This window comes from Boleophthalmus pectinirostris, unplaced genomic scaffold (genome assembly GCF_026225935.1).
Source record: "Boleophthalmus pectinirostris isolate CB_2022bp ecotype Guang Dong unplaced genomic scaffold, ASM2622593v1 HiC_scaffold_2, whole genome shotgun sequence".
NCBI classification, from domain to species: Eukaryota; Metazoa; Chordata; class Actinopteri; order Gobiiformes; family Gobiidae; genus Boleophthalmus; species Boleophthalmus pectinirostris.
In genome coordinates, this window is record NW_026571152.1 from 5,000,970 (window position 1) to 5,025,579 (window position 24,610).

The 24,610-nt window shown below is 40.0% G+C and overlaps 1 protein-coding gene across 1 annotated transcript in view; it reads left to right on the plus strand.

Annotated features, from left to right (window-relative positions):
* lamb1a (laminin, beta 1a) overlaps nucleotides 1–24,610 on the plus strand; it is a 69,862-nt gene that overhangs the window by 31,724 nt on the left and 13,528 nt on the right. The window contains 12 exon segments of the mRNA XM_055155827.1: nucleotides 17–96; nucleotides 3,049–3,184; nucleotides 3,644–3,802; nucleotides 4,744–4,871; nucleotides 5,864–5,984; nucleotides 6,580–6,781; nucleotides 11,984–12,127; nucleotides 13,410–13,641; nucleotides 14,101–14,264; nucleotides 18,579–18,803; nucleotides 20,401–20,618; nucleotides 21,858–21,954. Of these exon segments, the coding sequence (XP_055011802.1) occupies nucleotides 17–96; nucleotides 3,049–3,184; nucleotides 3,644–3,802; nucleotides 4,744–4,871; nucleotides 5,864–5,984; nucleotides 6,580–6,781; nucleotides 11,984–12,127; nucleotides 13,410–13,641; nucleotides 14,101–14,264; nucleotides 18,579–18,803; nucleotides 20,401–20,618; nucleotides 21,858–21,954 (1,906 nt within the window).

The window sequence follows — 24,610 nt, forward strand, 5'->3', positions numbered from 1 at the left end:
TTGTGCTGTTTTTCAGGCTGAACACTGGGGTCTGAGCAACGACATGGACGGATGCCGACCCTGTGACTGTGACTTGGGAGGAGCCGTCAACAACCAGTCAGTTTATACTTCACATTTAAAGGCCCATATTACTCTATTTTCTGATTTATGTTATAATGTTTCGTCATCACAAACAGACCTGGAGTTGTGTTTTGTTTCATTTACACATGTTTAACACACAAACCCTGCAGATTTAGGCTGAGTTCTTCTCTCAAACAGAAAACACTCTATTAAACCTTGTGATGTCATGTGGCAATGCAGGAAGTTCTTCACTGTGTTTTTAAACTCCACACACCTTTACTAGAATCACTTGGATGATTTCAGTCCTGGGATTACCAATCGCTACTGAACAAAAGTTAAAAGGTAGTTGTTAATTTTAAAACTACCACTATATGACATCACAAGGTAGAATAGAGCTTTTTGAGCTTTGGACATGTAGACAGACTAATAACAAGTGGAATGGGGGCAGTTCATCACCACAGAAGCAGTTTATGAGGAGTCCAGTCCATATTACATGATCATTATATCCACAATGTAATGTGTGTATCTGTACAGGCCCATGAACACTTGTGTGATATTGGTCACACATGAGAATGTCTGTGTTTACTAGTGTGGAACCAAAATGTCATTTTTCATGAGTTGTGTATATGTTAGTTGTGTGACTGTAGATCAGTGTGTTGTGTATCACCAGAAAAACAAGAAATGAAAATTATTTTCGTTCCAATTAGAATTTTAACGGCATAAACTGAAAGAGAAAGGAACTGTTACAATTAGTGATTATCTTGAAAACTATTAATATTTGACTATACAAATGCATAGAATTATAAATAGATCATAATTTTTCTGAGATTTTGAGACGTTGCTCTACCTCCATCCTTCACAGAGTTATGACCAAAAACACATATTTGACCTTGGTTACCTTGACCGATTTCAACCTGTAACATCCAGTGTACCCCGGTTATGTGTGTGCCAACTTGTGTGATGATTGGGTGAATATTTTAGGCCGCAGATGGTTCAGAAATTGCCAAAATTGCCTGTTCTTTATAATGGCGTGACCTTTCAATTGACCCCTGTGACCTCAAATGACCTTGGATCGCCACCAAACTTTTTTTGCGGCATTGGGCACGGGGACTTGACCCATGTACCAAATTTGGTGACAATCTGTTCATAAATGGCAGAATTATTGTGGGTGGACAGACACACACACACACAGACACTACAAAACCTGGTCAACCCTTTGGGGACCAGGTAATAAAGGGTTATTCAAACGTGTGAATGAAACAAAACACAACTGTATGTTTTTGATGAGGTAACAACATTCTAAAATGACTTAAAACTCACAAGAATCTGTTTTGTGTAATATAGGACTCAAATTCCCTTTCACCATCACCAAAAACTCTCAAAACATCAAAATCCCTGCTAACTCCTTTAGATGGACACCTTTTGTATTTTTTTGGCAAAACATTACATACTATTATGGCTTTAAACCCCATGGAACATTCCACACAAAGCTATACAAAGACAAACTAGTGTGCCTTTTAAAATAATGTTCTTGTCTGATTATAGGCCTGTATTTGCAGCCTAAACAAAACAACTGCATGTGAAATTCCACTTTCCACAATTCCACAGAAGTTACCAGTCAAGTCCCATTCACTTCACATACAACACAATGACGACGTTTACACTGAGTTCACGTCAAACAGAGTGAACCCAATGTGACTTTAGATTTAAACCAAGCCAAACAAAAGAGAATAATGCAGGAATGCCTCTAAAACCACAGCTTTTATCACCCAGAAACAAAAGAAATGTCAAACAAGAGACAAAGGGAAACAGCTGGTGACCGGCAGTGACAAATGTGGGCAGATTACTCTTTATGTTGCCATAGATTTGACTTTTAATGGTGCACTATGTCAATTTTCTGGTGTCTGCTTCTATGGAGATGTTATTGTTTTGCCTGGAATGATTCACAGTACGTTTATTCAAAGACTGGTGTTTTATTGATCAGAAATGCTTTGAAAAACATGATTCTTACTGTGTGTGGGCTCTGTACCCTGGTCTGGTGGTGTCATCTGTTTTTCTCCATGGATACAGATATGTTTAATGCCATACAGTGGAACATTTTAGGCAATGCAAGAAAATCTGAGATGTCTCTATGGTAATGCTTCATAGAGACAAGCAGACCTTCTGTTATGATAAATATCTAGGCTGTTTTGTATAATCACTTCTGTAGTTCATTATTGTACCAAGGTCATGTGAAGATATGAGCTCTGATCACAGCTGGGAGACTCATAGATATATGTCAAGACAAATGCAGGATATTCCAATCTATCTAATAACAAACAAACTAAATAGGACAAGACCTGCTGATAGGGATGATGTCATGACTTGGTAGCTGGATAAAACCCCGGATGGAGTCTGACTGGATTGTGCTACACGCCAAGAGACCTGGCTGACCTATGCACCAACGAAGAGGCGCTAAATTTAAACCATGGTCGCCTCCGACTATAGTTTGTGTATAAAAGTCAATGTATAGGCATAAAACATTAGGCCTCTGCATGTGAATGTCGGCACAGACTCCTTGTACAAGTATGACTTTCTAATATTGGAATAAGTAAATTATCTGGACAAGTGCAATTTTTATCAAAGTAGAAACTAATAAACACGAAAGGAAAAGATTGTTTTCCTCAATACTTTATCAAAAGTTGCAGTGTTTTGATCCTAATTTGTCAGGTTGTTTTATTGTAGTTTAAAGCATGTAATGTACTTGCATTAGACAGAAACAATGTTAAAAAGTAAACAAAAGTGTTATTGCTGCGTCACTACCAGTAAATGCATTTATTCTATTATAATGTTAGAATAAGTTAAGTTTCTAAATGCATAACTTTCATTAAACTCTCCATTTTACTGCATAGGAGGGCACAAACCTGTTCTCAGCTCAAGGCTCAGGAGTCAACCATATTAGTGTTTACTTACTTCCTGTTTGCTGATGTCACTTCCTCTCCCTGTCAGGTGTGATCAGGTGAGCGGGCAGTGCGTGTGCAGGCCTCACATGTTCGGACGTCGCTGTGATCAGGTGGAGTCTGGATTTTACTTCATCGCTCTGGACCACTACACTTACGAGGCCGAGGACGCCAAGTTTGGACCCGTGAGTGTCACTTTTCAACTCAGACGGATTGAAATTTCAATTTGAACGGATGCCATTAGCAAATCACAAAGACCACAGTTTTTTTAGTTGCCTAATTTTCTCCACAAAAACAAAAAGTCCTGTTTTATTTTGCATAAAAACTCCTAACCCTGTAGTTACAAGCATGTCCAGAAATGCATTGTATTTCTTATTTGTCAGTTCATATTTCAGACTTTTTGTCAATTCTTGTGGACATGTTTAATTATTATCAAAACATACATTGAAAATCTAATTACTATCCCAATGTTTCTCAGAAAAAAATGCAATTAGATGTTTTTCCCAAATTGTTTAACCCTACAAATTTCCTTGAACAATGGAGCCTAGTGACCATATATGTTTATCACAGTAGCCTAAGTATCCTGTGTGTGTGTGTGTGTGTGTGTGTGTGTGCTTGTGTGTGTTTGTGTATGCTGTGTTTAGGGTGTGACGGTGGTGCAGAGGCCACACCCCTTGGACCGCAGCCCCACCTGGACAGGTATGGGCCTGGTTAACGTCCCGGAGGGGGCCTACCTGGAGTTCTCTGTGGACAACATCCCTCACTCCATGGAGTACGACATCGTGATTCGCTACGAGCCACAGGTTAGATTCAAGCCCCTCCCACAACCTCCACACTGATTGGACGATATTCTCTATAAAATAATTTGGACCAACACTGGGAGTATGAGCCATATCTAAACCAGGAACAAATCATATCTATGGTCAAATTAAGACTAAACTGGTACTAAAGTTGAATTAAGGTATTTGGACTATACACGGACTAAACCATTAGTCAGGCTGGCACCACCTAGTGTCTCCGCTCAATTTCATTTCTCTCCAGCGACTAGATCAGGAATCAGAATACACTAGGTGATTCACAAAAACCTCGTAAGTGCAAGTTCGGGCACCAGCCAATCAGCAAAGAGCCATATGTTCTGTGTTGTCAACGATTCCCAGGATCGAGTATTTAAAGCCGGAACAAAGAGAATGTTTGGTGAATTTCATCAAGGGGAAAGATGTTATTGCCCTTCTTCCTATGGGATTTGGGAAAAGCTTAATATACCAGTTAGCCCTGTTAATGGTTACATTACATACATTACATTACATACATAATGACCAAATATCAGGGATTGGTTAAATAAAAAAAGGTCAGACGGTTTCTACGAAGTGAAACCGGCTGATGAATCAGGCTACTAAACCATGGCTATACCTTTTTGTTTACTCAGAGGGTCAGGTCATCAAAGTAATAATTTAAGACAATTAAATAGTAAAAATCCCAAATAAATGACTGGTGGAAAATAGATATGGGAATATTGCCATAGCTGATTTTTGACTTTTTTCTTTGCCCCTCAGTCTTAGATACATGTTCTGACTTCTTTGCCTCCTGAGACTTATATGTTACATCTCTTTGCCCCTTCAGTCTTATACGTTATGTCTCTTTGCCCTCTCAGTCTTATGCATTATGTCTCTTTGTCACTTCAGTCATACACGTTATGTCTCTTTATCCCTTCAGTTGTATATGTTATGTCTCTTTGCCCCCTCAGTTGCCGGAGCAGTGGGAGGAGGTGATTCTGACGGTGATCAGACCTGGTCTGATCAAACCCGACAGCCGCTGTGTGAACACTGTCCCCGACGATGACAATCAGATGGTGTCCCTGCACCCGGGCTCACGGTACAACCTCCCGCACCAGGAATCTGACGAAATTCTATAGGCCAATAATACCTAATACAAATGGGTGCCACGAGTTAATAAGTTAATATAGTTAAAATGCAGATTTATGTTGCAATACAGTTTGGTCTTTTGTTTTAGGCCTTATAGAAATGATCAGGTTCAACATTTGTGAATTTAGATATTTCATGATAAAATACAATGTAATCAACATGAAAATCTGGCTCTTGCCCCCATCTGGGAGTATGACCTCAACACATTCTAGAATTTGAAAACCACCAATAGGCCAATAATATCTAATACAGATGGGGACAATTAAAATGAGTATTGTTAAAATATGCAGATTTGTTCTTAGGTCTACTCAGTAATAGAAAAGTTCAGCATTTGGAAATTTGCTTTTTAGACATTACACAAAGTGTAAAATGTAATCGATACAGAAATCTGTCTCCTCCATCTGGGAGTATGACATCATCACATTCTAGGATTTGAAAACCTCCAGTACAGGAAATGTAGGTCATATTTGTTTTATAGCGCAGCAGAGGGTTGAGCTGAACAGATGGTTTGGACCTAGTGCAACTAGTTTTGATTGAATGGGCCACTAAGAACTTTCTACTATCCTAAATATTTTATACTTTGCAGTAGATAAACTCAGAATCATTTATTAGTTATGTTTAATTGGGTTTTAAAAGTCACTGTAGATTGTGGGTGCTTCAGGGTTTGTGGGACAGAAGAAGCATCTTTATCAATTATTTTTTTAATTTCATTTCATAATGCTTTGACTTTATGGAATAGTTCAAAAAATGGAAAAACAATAGAAAATGTTTTTATTTCAAGTTTAATATTTCTAACTTTTTGTGTGCTTGTACCATTGCATATTCTTAATTTTTCCTTCAAAATGCTGAAAATTCTGCTATGCTAAAAATCTAAATAATAGTGTAAATAGTGTTATGTTGGTCTGTTATTTGTATTGATGTGTTGTCTGTGTGTTTCGTCAGTCATGTTGTGCTGCCGAGGCCGGTCTGTTTTGAGTCTGGTCTGAACTACACCATCCGCCTGAGCCTGCCTCTGTACTCTGCTCTGAGCGACGTGCAGTCGCCATACACACTCATAGACTCGGTAAGACACCAGTACCAGTGTTTACCGTATTTTCCGCACCACAGGGCGCACTCATAAGCCTCCAGCCGCATCAAAAAACAACTGCGTGCCCTACACGAATACGAATAGACAAATCCACTTAGGTGTCCCAGCATGACTTCAATAAACCACAAAGCCGCAAAGCATGCAAACACACACGGAGCAGACAGCGACCACGCAGCAAAAAAACACCCGCAGCCACACTCATCACTCCACGCGGATGAAGAACGGAATGGAGGAACAAATCGAAAAAGTGAATGCAATGTGCTACTTCTAGACACAAATGAACAACTGAGTCACTGTGAACATGCCAACAATCCAGCGGTCCCAGACAGCACCCTCCCTACACGCCACAACTGAACAAAGCCCAGAGTCACTGTGAACGCCACAAACAAAGTCCATCTAACTGTTGTGTTTCATTTAATGTGCTTTATAGTCTGGTGTGGTTTATTTGTGAAAAAAGTTTGAAAATAGACAATTCAATGACAGTGCGCCTTATAATCCAGAGTTCCCTATAAATACTGAATGAAAATCCACCAAATGTCAATCTTTTTGTCTGTGTGGTTTCCATCTTCAGATTGTATTGATGCCAAACTGTAAGAACCTGGAGATCTTCACAGCGTCAGAGGGCGCAGACTCCATCGGGTCCAGTGAATGGGACACGTTTCAGCGATACAGGTGTCTGGAAAACAGCCTCAGTGTCGTCAAAACTCCAATGAGCGATATCTGCACAAACTACATCTTCAGCATCTCCGCCATGCTGCACCAGGGAGCCAAAGGTACACACCGCCTTAAATCACATCACATACATAGGTCCACCTTAAAGAGGTTAACCTGGCTCATGCCTGACTGACGTGTGTAACTCTGAATTGAGTACTGCACATTATGAGTCTGGAACGGCTGTTGAAACTGATCAGAAAACTTTTGTTACATCCATTTGAGAGAAAATTTTCCCTGTCTACAAATGCACAAACAAACAAACACAAAGTAGTCCGTATTTAAATGTTTGTTGGCGTCAACATGTTTGTTTTGGTTTGTTTGTGTGCTTAGCCTTTTATCCTCTGTGAACCATGAAGAAGTGCTGTTAGCATGCTAGTTGTTGCTATCATTACTAGGCGTGCAAGGATAGTTTTCCCACGATTTGATACATGTCTCGATACACAGGTCATGAGATCAATTCGATTACAAAACATTTCAAGACATGAAAAAAAAAAAATCTCATGTAATTTTTTTTGCTAATGAGTATAATATAATAACACTATAATGTTAATGAAACATTACGTACAGTGCACACTACATTACAGTAGAACTACTGTAAAGTTATAGTTTACATGTGAAGTGTTTTAGTTCATTTGGTTCAGTGATTTACAGCAATTTTATTCAGTGAAAATAAGAACAGAGTTTCTCAGGCTATTTTATATGTTATAATATTGCCAGTCTACTCTTAATATAGAGTGGTATGAAGAGTAGACTTTTCCTTTTTTGATGATGATTTGAGGATGTCTTTTCTTTTCCTCCTGAGTCTGTCTCTCTTCTCGCTGCGTTCACACACACTTCTGTGTTGGTGCTGCTCTGCCTCGTCTCCAGCAGCAGCAGAGACAGCAGCTCCTCCCACACTGTCCTGCTCTTTTAACACACACTGCGCTCTCCCATCTTCTTTCTGAACACTCAAACTATATTACATGCCATTCCAACAGACCAATTTCTGAGTAAAACTTATGAGGTAGAGTTTGAGAAAAAGATCACGTATATAGCGAGTTACGTCACATGTGTGAATACAAGCGCATTTGATTAAAGCCGATGTAAAGCCAAAAGTGAATATCTTTGTCATTCCTGTGCCTATCAATGTAAAATAAAAAGTGACTGAAAGATAAAACCCTCCTCTGTTAGAATATTTCAGTCATAAGTCCGTATGGGGCTGTTTTCTTGCTGCATCTGCAAAGGACACAGCAACAGCAATAACTCTTTTCCTTTTGGGCCAAAATAAATGACAACACTGCGTGCACGGAAGGACACGTGTGTATCGACCGAACATGTGTATCGAATCGTGACACCGGTATCAAATGATTTGGATATTGTTCATCCCTAATCATTACCAGGATGGCAAAAATTCACTCTGGTCTCTAAAAGTTATGAAAAGCTCTTATGAACTCAATTTAGAAGTCATTAGGAATGTGATGAATAAGTTTAAACTGTTTAAAATGAGCTAGTTGTGTTTTTCACTTTTTTAAGATGGTAAATATCAGATAGTGTGCCTTTTAAGTCCCTGCTTAGTTCTGGTTAAGTCCAAAATAATCCTGGTTTAGTTCTAGTTTATTTCATTTACTCTGACATGACCTGATGGTAAGGGAGATACAGTAATATTTTTGGACTCTAGCCCTAAACTCAATTTCCTTTTTATCTTGTATTAATTTAAAACTAGTAGAAACTGCGTTGGCCCATGTGGTCTCTCTGCACGGCTCTCACCTTTGACCCCACAGGAATGAGACCAGGAAGCAGGAATTCACCCCCGAGCTTTTAATAAACAAACAGAAAGAAAAAAAAGATTAGCTTCGGTCAGACGCTCCAAAATCTCAATGAAGTCTCCAGTTGATCCAGTCTAAAGGGATTCAGGGGAAGTGAGTTCAACATAATAAGGACACAGGACACAACAAAAGGAGACAAGGACCCTGGGGTTAGAAGGCAAGGAGGGATTAACTAGGAACAAGTAACAATAGAAGAAGAAGAAGAAGTCAATATGGCAGTCGCTGGTGATAGGTAGTAGTACGAGTTGGTAGCATTAAAGCCCCACCAGGCAACTTTTGACCTAAAACGTAGACTAAAATAAATGCATGTTGTTATCTTTTTTATTTGTCTTTTATTGCCCTGAGAAACATGGAAAAACACGTGTCCTTACTCTGAGCTGGCTTGCATCTCCATAAACGTGACTCTCGTATGGCTTCCACCACCTCTTTGGAAATGTTGTTCATTTGGTTGTAATATTCCACAGTATGACATAAAACTCCTGTCTCCATTAGGGGTGTGCAAAAATAATCATTTAATTTCATGGTACTGTATCGATATCGTGGACTCCTGTATCGATATGTTTTTTGGGGGTTTTTTGGTATATTTTTATTTTGTGAAAGAGCTACAACTGTGTTGCGTGTTTGGAGAAAGGACACTTGTTTATGCGTTACATTAGACATACTCACAGTTTTGAGTAAAATTACCTTTTTTTTTCTTCACATTAACTTTGCACAAACTTAGTGGTTTAATAAGAACTTAATAAAACTTAAACTTAATAAAAACTTGTTTTTCCTGAACCGTATCGAATCGTTTTGAAATACACTACTGGTCAAAAGTTTTAGAACACACTAATTTCTCCAGTTATTTATTACAATTCAAGTCATACAAGTCCAGTGAAGAGCTTAAAATGGGACAAAGGTAAGAACTGAACAGATGGAGGTTTAAAAAAATAAAAGAACAAAACATAAGTCAAAGCTCTGCCAAAACTACTTCAGGAAAAAAGAAGATGCTAAAGCTTGAAAACCTGGAGTGTCCAGCAGCAGCACAGTGTCCACACTTAAACCCCATGGAGCTGGTTTGGGATGAACTGGACAGAAGAGTGAAGCAACCTACAAGTGCCACACATTTATGGAAACTTCTGCAACAGACCTGGGAAGAACTTTCTGAAGAATATTTGATTTCTATTGTAAAAAGAACGAGCCACGAGTGTGTTCAGCTGTTCTATCTGCCAAAGGTGGACACACACATCAATCAAAAGTGTAGAATACGTTTTGGTCAACAATAAACAGTAAAAAAACTTGAAAAAGTGTGGTCTAAAACTTTTGACTGGTAGGGTATATCATATCAAATCATATTGAACTGAAAGTGCACTGTTTTGAAAAACATCATATCGTGGCCTATGTATCGAGATATGTATGTATCAGCAGCTTCTTAATGATACTCGGCCTTAATCTCCATGGAGAGTGTTCTGAAGTATGGTTTGAACGAAGGATGTACCGCTTGTCACATGCCTCATCCAGAAAGTTACATAGTGTTGTAGGACATGTATTCTATTCTGCTTTTTTTTAACTTGATGTACATGATAATATAGCTGCATAGAGGACTAATTCACTTTCAAAATAATACCAGGCTAGTGAATAGGGCTGAACAATTTTAGATTTTTATAATTTTAATAATTTAAGGGTCATATTTTAAACACGTCCAGAAGAACTGACAAGAAGACTGAAATCTGAGCTGAGAAACTAATACAAGAATCACCTTTTCACATGTTAATAGCATTTTTTTGCAGAATAAAACCAGATATTTTGTTGTTTGTAAGGGAAATTATAGTACTACAAAAATTGCAGCTTTTGCCATTTGCTGATGCCTCATTTCAGATTTGTGAGCACAGACCACTTAAAGATGCATTGTGTAACTTTTAGGCTGGCGTCTGTCACCTCTTTGATTCTATGGATATGTCATTGCTCTGCCTGGAATGTTCCACAGTATGACTTTAAACAGCTCTACCTTACATTTGTTCAATTCCAGGTGGTTTTATAGCTCAAAAATACCTAGAAAAACAGGAATTCTGACTGTGAGCGGGGTCACCTCACCACAGATCTGACCTGTAACTTGGTCTGGTTTGGTCTCCATGAAGATAGAAATTTTTAATGCCATACTGTGAAGCATTCCAGACAAAGCATTAACACCTGCATGGAGAAAAGCATTTGACTGAGCCGCCACCAGAAAAGTTACACAACGCACCTTTAAACTAAACTGAAGTCATACCATCATTGCGTTTAGTTTAAAGCTAGCGTAAAATCCCTTTGTTGATTCGCCCCCCTCCTCCTCCTCCTCCCCTCCTCCGAAGCTCTGTCCCTCTGATCCCATCTCTCTTCCTTATTGCGGTGTCATCCTTTCATTATCTCTGTCTGAGGTCCGTTTGAACAAGTCCGGACTGGAGCGGGCCGACTTCACAAAACCACATTCGCAAATCTCTCATCACCTCCATCAAACCGACAGGATCTCAGACACTGCTCATTTTGTGGTGTTCAAACTTGTGCACCTGATTTTCTGTCTAATTTAATCCTGGTTTAGTTATAATGTTTATGTCTGGCTTAGTCCTGGTTTATCTCTTGTTTCATCTCATTTAGTCCTTATTTAGTTCTAGATCTGATTTTAGTTTTGGCATAATTTCATTTTTAAGTCCTGGTTTTGTCATCATATTTTTCAATTTGGTCACCTTTTTAGTCCTGGTTTAGTCCTAGTTGTGTCTTAGTTTAGACCACATTTAGACCTTTGCCTTAATTTAGTCCCTAATGAGTCCTGGTTTAGTCCTAGTTGAGTCCTAGATGAGTCATCGTTTAGTCCACACCGAGACCTGGTTTCGATCTGGTTTAGTCTTGGTTTAGTCCTTGATCCATCTTGGTTTATTCTACACTGAGACCTGGTTTAGACCTGGTTTAGTTCTGGTTAGTCCTGGTTAGTCTTGGTTTAGTCCTCGATGAGTCTTGGTTTATTCTACATTGAGACCTGGTTTAGATATGGTTTCGTCTTGGTTTAGTCCACATTTAGACTTGGTTTAGACCTGGTTTAGTCTTGGTCTTGTCCTGCTTTTGCCCTTAGTCCATAGGTTAAGTCTCGGCTCATTGGTTGGTCAGTTTTTGTCCTTGTTAGCCCTGGTTTAGGCTTAGTTTAGGACACGTAGAGTACATTCCTATTTTAGACCTGGTTTAGTCTTGGTTTAGTCCCAGTGTAGCCCTCATTCATTAGGTTTGGCCTTTGTTTAGTGGGGAGACCTTGATTTTGTTCTTGTTAGTCCTGGTTTAGTCCACAATCCAAGTCCTGCTGCAGTCACATTTTAGACCTGGTTTAGTCCTGATTTGGTCCAAGGTTATAATAAGTAAAGTCCATATATTGCTGTACACAATGTAAATCAAGTTTGACATAGTTTACAGACCTGTTTTCACCTGTATCTTTTGTACTCCATTTCCCAGAATGCCAGTGTGACCCCCAGGGCTCTCTGAGCACTGTGTGTGACCCCAGCGGAGGTCAGTGTCAGTGCAAACCTAACGTGGTGGGACGAAACTGTGACAAATGTGCTCCAGCCACCTTTCAGTTTGGACCCAACGGCTGCAGAGGTGAGAGACCTGAGAGAAACATGTGAGTGATGGTGTGGGTGATTGATGAGATGATTGAAATTACCTTAAAACTGAAAAACCTTTTACAGTATTTACAACAGTAGTGATTTGTTTATCATTACACAATTCAAATAAATACACAAAATGACAAGTGACAGTAAAAAAACATGTATGGGCTATATGAGTTCGATGCAGATGTATTTCTTTGTCCTATTAAAAACCAAACAGAATACAGACTCCAAAACTGAGCTCGGAGTTTGCACAGACAGTCTTCTCTTAAGAGGGGCTTATAAAAGGGAACAAGCTCCAGACAGGCTTAAAGGATTTCTCTCATAATGTTAGAAAAGTCCTTTTAGCGAGTCAGCTCTGTCAACACTCTTTCTGTATTTGCAAGTACTTGTAATGTTAGGCTTATATGGTCATTTCTGACTATTTGAAATGTGGAAATGTGGAGTGTGATGTTTGTAAATGAAAAGAATGGGAGCGTGCAGGTTTGATTGTAAATAAATGGACACTTGGATGTATTTGAATTGTTTGTTAACCTGCCTGATAGAGAAATTTGGTGTTAGTTATGATGGCCAAAATAATTACGATTAACGATTATATCACAATAATGATTAAAGTTGCTGACAGTTTAAAAATGTTATGGATGTGAATAATTATAATTTTAATGTTATGAATAAGTTCCATGTTTAAACAACTTTTATATAATTGTACTTTATCATGAGTTTAAACACTACGATGTAGCAGAGATGATGATGCATAAAGACCTTTTTTCTGCAGATTCTGGTGATAAAATAGTGAGATATTTTAAAGAATCGTGATAATCGCCAGCAAATGATTGTTGTCTACCCTTTTTATCATGATAAATGATGATATTGTTTATTGTCCAGTCCCTAGCCTGGACCGCAGATGAAAATGAACTTTAGCAAACTCTGGTGTAAAGCTTCTCTTCTTTTATCAGATGAATCAGTTTACACATGGGCCCTGTTAAAATAAACCAATCAACTAAACTAAACTAAACTAAACTATTTATTTAGTAATGAAATGAATAATTGTCATTAAATACAAAAACAAATTCCTCCTCAAAAGTCCAAACAGCCAGTCCATTAAGAAGACCCAGATTGTTTTTTTGGATGAGCAGAAGCCATAAGTGACATTTATACGACCTGGTGTCATTATGAACCTGTCTGAAACACCACAGATAACCTGACAGATTTTTGAAATGAACTAAAATGTCTCCTCTCTCCCTCTCTCCCTCTTTCCCTCTTTCCCTCTTCAGCGTGTGAATGTGACGTGCAGGGCTCCCTGTCCCCTCTCTGTGACTCCCTCAGTGGGCAGTGTGGGTGTGTGCCGGGGGCCTATGGGCGTCAGTGTGACAGGTGCCTCCCTGGACACTGGGGCTTCCCCACCTGTCGCCTCTGCAGCTGTAACGGACACACAGAGGAGTGCCATCCACAAACAGGACAGTGTCTGGACTGTAGGGACCACACCACGGGGCACAGCTGTGAGAGGTGACACTGTTCAGACTCATGCTCTTAAAGATGCACTGTGGAACTTTTCTGGTGGAGGATATGTCTCCTGCTTTTCTCCATTGTGTGTGAAACTAAAATGATCTATCTTTCATTCAGTTACATGTGTTATTCCTACCTTGAAATCATGCCTTTTTAAAGTGAGCAGGGTCACATCTCCACAGATCTTACCTGTAATGTGTAAGCCAAACTATGGAATCTTTACTAAGAAAAAAGTGGGTGAAAAACCTTGTACCAGAAAAGTAGAGTTTTTTAAAAGAAAATGTTTTATACAGTTTTGTATGTATGTATGTATCAGACTGAAGGTTGTCATTTCAGTTCCACAAACTACCTCTCTATATATTGACATTGTGCCACTGGGCAAGTAACTTACTCTAATCACTACATGGCTAAATTAGATGTTTAATTTCTTCTGTGATCCATCTCCTCCTCTCTCCTCAGGTGTTTGGATGGTTACTATGGTGATCCTGTCCTGGGGTCAGGTGACCACTGTCGGCCCTGCCTCTGCCCTGATGGACCTGGCAGCTCTCGGCAGTTTGCAGGGACCTGTTACCGTGGAGACAGCTCTGTACAGGCCGTCTGTGTCTGTAACCAGGGCTACAGAGGTAAGACCACAGCTTCAGAAAGTGTATGGGCTTTATTACAGGGCACATTTAAAATAACCACAGCCTGGACAAACACTCCAGTCTGGGATGCAGACAGCACACACTCTCATTTGGATCCTAATTATAAAGCATTTTATTCTGAGAATCAGGAAATGCACTGTTGGCCTGCAATTGTTTTTAGCTTTACCTTCAATAATTCACAGCTAGTGCAATTGTTGACTCATTGCTCTAGGGTGACCAGAGGAGACTGGCTGAAATTCGTTGTGGGTGTAGGGTAGGGAAACGTGTAGGCTCAGAAATGTTGATGACTTCTAGTTGCTTTTCTTTACAAACCAACCAAAATCACATTAACTAATAAAAACACTGAGTCTTAATAAATTATTTTGTTTACGCACAAAATGGAAAAAAGAACAAAATAAAAAAGTAAATGCCAAATCAGGGTCTTGAATCTGGAGCGTTCCGCATTAGAGACAAAGGATTTAATGTAGTGAGCTGAACTACATGATGTTGGTTGTGGCACTGCCTCACCTGCCTCTCCTGAGCACATGTTGCTGATACTCCATTTCGCTGTATCCCCTCAGCTCTCCACTATCCATTGTGCCCTTTCTGCCGGTGCCTTCAGTCAGACGCTCTTCCCTGGTGGCAAATGTACGTCTGTACATGAACAGAGCGTCTAGAAGCCGTCAGGGGCCCTTTACATACAGTTTTTAATGTTTATCAGAAGATAACTATTCAGTATTCTGTTTTTCTGAACATTTAGGGCAGGATTCGGGATTTGGGAGAACAGCTTAGATTTCGGGACTTTCCAGAATTTTTCAGGACGTCTGGTCACCCTATATCTCTGTGAATAATTAGGATGTGTTAACTTGTGTTAAAAGCTGGTGCAAACATACTTTTAAGCTAAGTATATGAAAGTGAAAAATGTAAAATAATGAAAGAATACAAAAACTAAATTGGTACAGGGGTAAAGTTTGTGACAAAAATGAAATTAATTGCAAAATATCTTAAAAGTTCCTATATTAAAAAAGATGTAAGCTTTTACCTATGTTAGAATGTAGTTTCCTCATCAAAAACATACCTGCAGTTGTGTTTTGTTTCATTCACACAAGTTTGAGTACCGGTAATCCTTTATTATTAATTTGTCTAAATCTCCAAAGCTCAAAACGCTCTGTTCCACCTTGTGATGTCATGAAGCTGTAGTTTTCAAGTTAACAGCGCCTTTTACCATTAGTTCATTAGAGGTTCCAGGGCTGAAATGAACTACAATAAATGATCCTAGTATGTAGGCCTATGGAGTTTAAAAACTCAGTGGAGCATTTGCACTGTACCTGTATTACCACATGACAGCGTTTTCTGTTTCCGCAAAGAACCCAACCTGAATATGCAGGCTTTCTGCATTAAAAGTGTGAAAGAAACAAAACACAACTCCAGGTATACTTGTCATGAGGAAACATTAGAACATAGATCAGATATAAATAGTGTAATATTGGCCCTTTAATATCCCTATTTGAAGGATTACACAGCAGAATTGTTTTATTAATGTGTTTAATATAAAGATATAAATACTATTATTTATATGAGAGACTAATTTTGCACATCTCCAAAACAACATTATCTAGACTACACCAGACAGGCTGCATTAGACCTTTTGCTTTTTCCTCTGTCCTTACAAACCCCATATACACTTCTATAGTCTGGACTGTACGCCTCTGGGCATGTCAGATCCACAGCTGTCGCGTACAGGTTTCCCTCCCAGCTGATCACACTGCCCTCTTCTCTGTCCTGTTGACAGATGGACGTAAATAAATGTAATCAAGTGACAAAACACAATGGAAAAGCTGAGTCGGTAATTATAGTGAGAGAATACACAGCCCCAGGACAGGAAGCTCTTGTCCGGATATGTCTTAAATAAGAGACATGTTGTAATATGAAGGGGACAGGAATGCACTGTGCCAGCAAAACGACTGTGTTATTTAGAGCAGGTAAATATACAGTGAATCATACACTTTCTCCTTTGTTTAAACGTGAGGAAGAGGTAGTGAAGATTCCAGGACATCTGCACGCAAAGCTCAAACACAGAACTGCTGATGGCATCACAAAGAAAGGACAAAAATCACAAGTACAGTTTTCAATATGAGTCAAATAAATCTAACATTGCAATGATAAAAGAAAGAGGCTGAATCAGGTCAAAACCAGGTTAAAAAGATCTAAACATGGTCTGAACCAAGTCCAAAACCAGAACTGAACGATGATCTAACTGGTTTACACCATCTCTGAACCAGGTCTGAACCAGTACCAAATAAAAGTCACAGAATTAGAGTGATGAAGAACAGTAATAAACCAGGTCTAAACTTGAACTAAACCTTGTCTGAGTCAGGGCTAGACTGAACCACGTTAACATAATTTTATAAAGAAACTTTCACTTGAATGGGAGTGAGTTGAATGAGAAATTGTGTAAAATCATAATTACACAAATCAGAAATCTAAATCAAATTAATAAATTAGGACTAAACCCAATCTAAAATCAGTCTAAACTAGGTCTAAACCAGGTCTATAGATCTAAACCATGTCTTCAATAGGTCTACTCTAGGTCTACTCTAAATCTGCCCTAGGTCTTCATTAGGTCATCATTAGATCTTCATTAGGTCTACACTAGGTCTACACCAGGTCTACACCAGGTCTACACCAGATCTAGTCTAGGTCTAGTCTAGGTCTATTCTAGGTCTACGTGAGGTCTTCACGAAGTCTACACTAGGTCTAAACTAGGTCTATTTTAGATCTAAACCAGGTCTACACTAGTTCTACACTAGTTCTACACTAGGTCTACACTAGGTCTACACTAGGTCTACACTAGGTCTACTAGGTCTACACCAGATCTAAGACAGGTCTATACTAGGTCTACACTAGGTCTACACTAGATCTACACTAGATCTACATTAGATCTATACTAGGTCTAAATCAGGCCCATACTAGATCTAAATCAGGTCTTCACTAATTCTTCACTAATTCTTCACTAATTCTTCACTAGGTCTACACTAGGTCTACACTAGGTCTACACTAGGTCTACACTAGGTCTACACTAGGTCTACACTAGGTCTATACTAGATCTTAACCAGGTCTACACTAGGTCTTCACTAGGCCCATATTAGGTCTACACTAGGTATAAACCAGGTCTAAACCAGGTCTATACTAGATCTAAACCAGGTCTATACTAGATCTAAACCAGGTCTATACTAGATCTAAACCAGGTCTATACTAGATCTAAACCAGGTCTATACTAGATCTAAACCAGGTCTTCCCTAGGTCTACACTAGGTCTACACTAGGTCTACACTAGGTCTACACTAGGTCTACACTAGGTCTACACTAGGTCTACACTAGGTCTACACTAGGTCTACACTAGGTCTACACTAGGTCTTCACCAGGTTTTCACCTGGTCTGTACCAGGTCTGTAGCAGTTTAAAAATAGAACTAAAACAAGTCAACATTGGGCAAAACTACAACTAATTCAAAATCTGATCTGATTTGGTCTTGATCTAAAGTTCCTGAAAGCAGCTGCAAATCTACAAATGACAATGATGTGAATTAGGCAGCTCCAGGGTTTTGCAGAGGTGTTTTTAAATGCAGTCTGATGAGGAGCCAGCGGAATGCAATAAAATCATTTGTGGTTGAGGTTGAAATGATGCAAAGAACGTTTCCTAAGAGACATTGCATCAAGGGTTTGGTTATGTATTGTGTTTCTGTCTGGTTTGGTTATTTAGGTATTTTTTAATCCTAAAGGGCTCAAAATCTAATCTTTATGTCTCTACTGAACTAAAGTAAAAGATGGATCTTAACTTGAAAACCCCGGCTAGATGACATCACAAGGTGGAACAGAGCATTTAGAGCTTTGGAGATGTAAACAGACAGGACGGCATCCGTCACAAGACTAATAAAAAAGGATTACTCAAACATGTGTGAATGAAACAAAACACAACTCTAGGTACAGTTTTACATTTGCAGCTGCAGTACATTTTTTTGAGGAGGTGACAACATTCTAACATGGCTTAAAGCACACAAGAATCCATTTTTCGACCTTATAGGACCTTTTTAAAGTTTCCTGTACAAAAGAGTCTTTGTTTTCAATTGTTCAATAGTCTAATTCTTTATCATTCTGAAGTTATTTCTGCTCTACCTTTTTAATTACTGCCTCCATAATAAAAAGCATATATTAAGGCCAATATATGTTGCTGACAAGGTTTTCATCATGAGCTTATATTAGTCCCCAGTGTTTTAACCCCCTGTCCCCCACACCCCCCTCTCTGTGTGTGTGCAGGTGCGCGCTGTGACGAATGCTCACCTGGATACTTTGGGAACCCTCACGAGGCGGGGGGGCAGTGCCGTCCCTGTGATTGCCACGGCAACATCGACATGCTGGATCCCGAGTCATGTGACGCGTCGAGCGGGGAGTGCATGCGCTGCCTGTACCACACCGAGGGCAGGAACTGTGAAGTGTGCAAACTTGGTTACTATGGAGACGCTCTACGGCAAGACTGCAGGAGTGAGTACATCACAAGGACACATATTGGATTGATGTTGGGTTTTGACACAACATTTTAACAATTTTGCATTTAAATATTCATTTTTACATTACATTATATTATTAAGTCATTCCCAATCTGTGGGTCGGGGCCACAATTTGGGTCCCAAGAGATTCTCAGGTTCTTCGAAAAGTGTCCTAAACTAGACTGTATAACCAGAAACTAATATTTTTCCTTTTTATAAAAAAAATTGGTTGGGAACAAATATGTTTTTTTATTAAAAATACTATATTCACAAAAAATAATAATAGCAGAAGTCCATTGTAAAAGGCCTTTTGGTGGGTTAGATGGCGGCGACAGTAGCGCAGTTGGTAGGGTGTTTGTTCACTGATACGAAGGTTGGTGGTTTAAATCCCAGTCTCGACATAAACATCATTGGTTGAATGTTTAGATCCACTAACCCACAGGTTGGTGGCGTGGTTCCAGCTCCCACAGATGAATGTGGTTGTTGTGTCCTTGGGCAAGACCCTTAACCCACCTCGTCCCCAGTGTCTGTGTACATATGTGTGTGTGTGTGAATGGGTGAGTGGTTTCTTGATGTAAAGTGTCTTGAGTGCATAGAAGGTGGAAAAGCTCTGTATAGAAATGTGACTCTACCATTTATCACAGATCAAAGGTCTTCAATAAGGGGGTCGTGAAATCTTTGGTTGATGAGACTTTTTTTATATATATATTTGAAGGATGAGGATGGTTTTCAGTGGGTTCTGTCTGTTCTCTCCTTCATCACATCTGTCTCTCTCATCATTCCCTCATTTCTCGCTCCCTGTCAAACTGCAAACACATCAGCACAGATTTTATCATTTCTTCAAGGCTACATGTGAAGAGTTCTGTTACAGCTTTATTTTTATGCACAGCAGAACTTAAAACTCCACAAGTGCTCAGGCAACTTCATTCCCCGACCCATGACCGTGAGAGTAAGGGGAGTGAACAGGAGAGAAGGAGTCGTCGTGTTTTTCCTCTCGTTCCTCAGATCAGAATGATCAGAAAAATTCAGTGTCCTCTTGTCCGTGCGTGCTGTCGCTCCTCTCTCATTTAATTAGATCATTAAAAAAAAGTCACACTTTGAGCCCATTTTGCAATGACAATGGAGCAATAACATCCGTGATGTTACTGCTCCATTGCTTTGGTCTTCTCAGAGTCACCGTGAGCACAAAGCGCATCTTAAACTTCAGGTCTGAATTAGTTTTGGTCAGACATAGGCTTATTTCTGTCTTGGAGTTGAGGATTAAACTGGAGATGGTGCTAGTTTCAGCTCAGGATTTCAGGATAAGCCTGGCGAAACACAAATGTATGCCTTAGTAGGGGGGCCCTGCTCCAGCTCTCCATCAGTTTGGGGGTTCCTGGCCTGAAAGATGTTGAAGAGACAGCAGAGTATGTTTGGAGATGAAATATTAACATATTGAGATGGCGCAGAGGAGGGACAGTGGATATATGTGTAGAGGGATGCTGAGGTTAGAGGAAGCCTAGAGGAAAACCAAAGAGATTTATGGATGTAGTGTTTTAGTTTGAGAATATATGATCAGAGATATCTGGTCTAACGTGTGTTCTCTCCTGCAGAGTGTGTGTGTAACCACTTGGGCAGTGTCCCGTCCAGCTGCCATGCCCCGGGGGAGTGTGAGTGCCACAAGAGCAGTGGGCAGTGCCAGTGTCTGCCCAACGTGGAGGGTCAATACTGTGACCGCTGTGCCCCCGACACCTGGAACATGGCGAGTGGAGCGGGCTGTGAGAGCTGTGGATGCCACCCTGAGCACTCCTACGGGACGTCCTGCAATGAGGTACAAGAAGACATGATCAGAACCAGAAACGTGACTCATCCTACAGGGGAATCAGGTGTATTTGTAGAACAACTTAAGCACACAGGAAAATTATACCACAAAAAATTGAAATACAGAAACAGTCACGTTTATGTGTTAAAGGGCCCACAATATTTTCTCATTTCTCTAATAATGTTGCTTCTTCATCAAAAACATACCTGAATTTCCAGTCTTTACTGAACTAAATGTAGAAGGTTGATGCCAACATGAAAACTACCACTACATGACATCACAAGGTGGAACAGAGCATTTTGAGCTTTGGAGATGTAGACAGACTAATAATAAATGTTACTCAAGCATACTGTAGAGGTAACAACATTCTAACATGTCTTAAAGCTCATAACAGTCAATTGTATGTTTTGCGCACTATAAGGTGCTCTGGATTATAAGGCGCACTGTCATAAAATGATTTATTTTCAAACTTTTTTCCACATATAAACCACACCGGACTATAAGGCGCATTAAACGAAACACAACAGTTAGATAAGTCAGTCAAACTTTATTTAACGCATTCACAGTAACTCTCAACTTTGTTAAATTGTAAAAAAAAAATACTGTCTGAGACGCTAAATTATTAGCATATTCACAATAACTCATAATTGTTCAAACAATTATCCCTCTCGTCATTATCTGAGTCAGTGTGGTTACTGTTCCCTGGCAGTTCAGTGATGGTTCCGGTCTTGGTGAAAGCTCGGACCACAGTTGATACTGATCCTTAGCCCAGGCGTCCACGATCCGTTGGCAGATCGTGGCGTAAGTGGCTCGGCGCTGTCTCTCTGTCTTGGTGAATGTGTGTTCTCCTTCTCTCATCCACTGCTCCCACGCAGCTCGCACTTTCACTTTATAACAGCCTTGAGTTTAAAGTCAGTGTTGTGAGCATGTCTCTTGACAGGAGCATTTTGATATTAAAAGGAATCACAGTATGTATTACGCCGCGATGCTCCTGGCTACGGAGGCCATAACGCTGCAAGTGTTGCGGCTTTGTAGTTTACTAAAGTCGTACTAAGACACTCCAATAAATTTATATATAAGTCTTTTTTTTTGTATGAAATTAAAGGCTTTTAAGTGCGCCCTATAGTGTGGAAAATAGAGTAATTGTGTGACCTTTAAGTAAGAATTCTATTGTTATTAATTCTATTATAATATGAAATGACATACCAAAGGACTCTATTGATCTTTATTCTTGTGTGTGGTCCTCAGATCAGTGGACAGTGTTCATGTAAACCCGGGTTTGGGGGCAGGACCTGCAGTGAGTGTCGAGAGCTGTTCTGGGGAGATCCAGAGGTCAAATGTCATGGTAAGAATCACACACACATTTGAAAGGTTTATGTTACATGGAGGTTTTGTTATGAAAATGTAATCTGCTTTATACCTGCATGAGCTGTGTTTTTTGGTAGAAAATAACTTCACTTCATTTATCATATGTAGAGGAGTGGACCTGTATTTGACTTTAGCCCCTTGTATCCTCGTTCTCAACAGTGTCATTTAAAGATTGTTGAACCCTAAAGTCCTGCTCAGTCTCTCTGTGAATCTCTCTGAATGGACGGAGTCTGTGGGCTGCCCTCCTGCTGCATCCTGGGAACATTCCTCTTTCTCTCTCCTCTCTTCTCTACTCTCTCTCTTCTTAAAGTCTCTCCTTTCTCTCTCATCCCCCACTCTTGTTTCTAGTGTTTCTCTCCCCTTGTCTCTCTCTCACCCACCCCCTCTCCGTATCCATCTTTTACCCCCTTTTTTCTCTTTTTTTAATTCTCTCCTCCCCTCTTTCTCTCTCACTCCATTTAGTCTCCCCTTTGTAATCTCTCATCTCTTTCCTTTTCCCTCTTTCTTTCTCTGTTTCTCTTTTTCTTCCCTGTGCCATATTGTCTCCAGATGTGTGTGTGCGCGTTCCCGGGGCTCACACATCGACTGGCTGATAGAATGGGTTTTTTGTTTGTAGTTATTGCGTGTGCCTGGTGTAGACACGGGGAAAGAGGAAATTAAAAAGGTGCACTTACTTTTCTAGTGGGGGTTCACAACCTGATATCACGCCGCTTGAAATGTTCCACAGTAGGTTGTTAAACTCACTGATCTTCTATTATCTACTCTTAAATGTGTTTTATATCATCTTGAAAAACATGCATTCTTACTGTGAACAGGATAGTGCCTCCCTGTCTCCTTGGAGATAGACAAGTTTATTGCCATACTGAGGACCATTCCAGGCAAAAGTGACAGACCCTCCACCAGACCACAAAAAAAAAAGTTGATTCACTCTTCTGCTTCAGGGACTAAACCAGGGACTATACAAAGTCAAAATCATGGTTAAGTTCATTAAATTGCCACTTTTCACACTATTTTCTAGAGCAAATCAAATGTAAAGTCCACCTTAGAACATTTCATTTGGATAACCCTGACTCCTTTGCCGAACTGTGCTGCTGAATTTCCACATCTGGATTTAGGATCAGAGCCAAACTCAACACGGTCCAGATGTTTTACACTCTCTTTCCCAAAGAAACTTAAGTCTCTCTGATGTTCAGACCACTGGGCTCTGACCTCGTGCCTAAAATGTTTTCAGTGTAAACTCAATCCAGAAAATCTTTTCAGGCGTTCTATGTGTTTCCTCTTTATGTTCCACGGGTCAGAGACTAGAGTGACAGTGTTAAGAGAGACGGATGGCACTTTTGACAAACTACTACTAGTACTGCTTATGTAGTATTACCAACGCACTGCTACTACAACTACTACTGTTTCAAATACCGAAACTACTACTACTTCAAATGCAAAAACTACTACTAGTGTACTACAAATGCCACTACTACTAGACTCTGGTAGATTACTACACTACACTAATAATGCATTTGATTTATATAGCGCTTTTTTGGACACTCAGACTCTTTCAAGCAAAGCTGCCAATCTACGACATCAGCCCTCTGACAATCACCAACACACACACACACACACACACACTTTCTTACTAGGCAAAGGGGGGTCCTGCTTAAGGACACAACAACAATTTCGCTATTGGCGCCCCACTGTGGCACCTAATATTCCTACTACTTGTACTACTTGTACTACTTGTACTACTATTCCTATATCCCCACCTCCCCATAGACAATTACTGTCATCGTCTGTGATAAGAAATGTAGCAAAACCATTTGATAAAAATCTAAGCAACAGGCCGTGTGTTTGTTCAAAGGTTCTTTCACACTCCATTCACACTTGTGTTAGTTGATGATAAACAGTTTGAGGCTCATTTAAATCAAGATATTTGTTTTCGTCCATATCTCCCTCCCTGTTTGGGCATCTTTCTGAAGCCTTTAAACCTTAAGTCACTTCTCCGCTCTAGATGATTTAAGATGATTCATAATCGAGCTGGACTGTGTTTATGGGTTGGAGGAGAAGGAGGAGGGGGGAGGAGAGGAGGGAGGAGATGGAGAGGGAGGAGGAGAGGAGAAGAGAGAGGAGAGGGAGGAGGCGAGGGGTGGAGAGGGGAGAGGAGAGGAGAGAGGAGAGGGAGGAGATGGAATTGGAAAGAGGAGGAGAGGAAGGAGGAGAACGAGGGGGAGGACGAGGAGGACGAGGAGGAGGGGGGATCGTGGATGTTGAAAGTTTCTGTTGAATAGTTGAGTCGTGGGTGGTCTCTGAAATGTGAGACCATCTCCTTCAAACGTGTGGGAAAACTCAACTGTTTGCGTCCAAATAGAGAGGACAACCAGCTAATGATACAGAATACAGAAGTGAAAGCAGGTATTTAACATTCTTCAGTGTAATATGATGAGAATTGTGTTGGGTGCCACCAAACCATGCTGCTATCTTGTTTTGATACAGGTTTTAGTACCAGTTCGTATTCTCATATACATTTTTTTCACAGCCTGAGCTTGTAGTGGTGACCTGCTGATACCGTGGCCAGCTAGAGATTTATGAAAATAAATAGCTGTAGTACCCACTGGTCAAGCCTCGTGCCTGCTAGCCTAGTA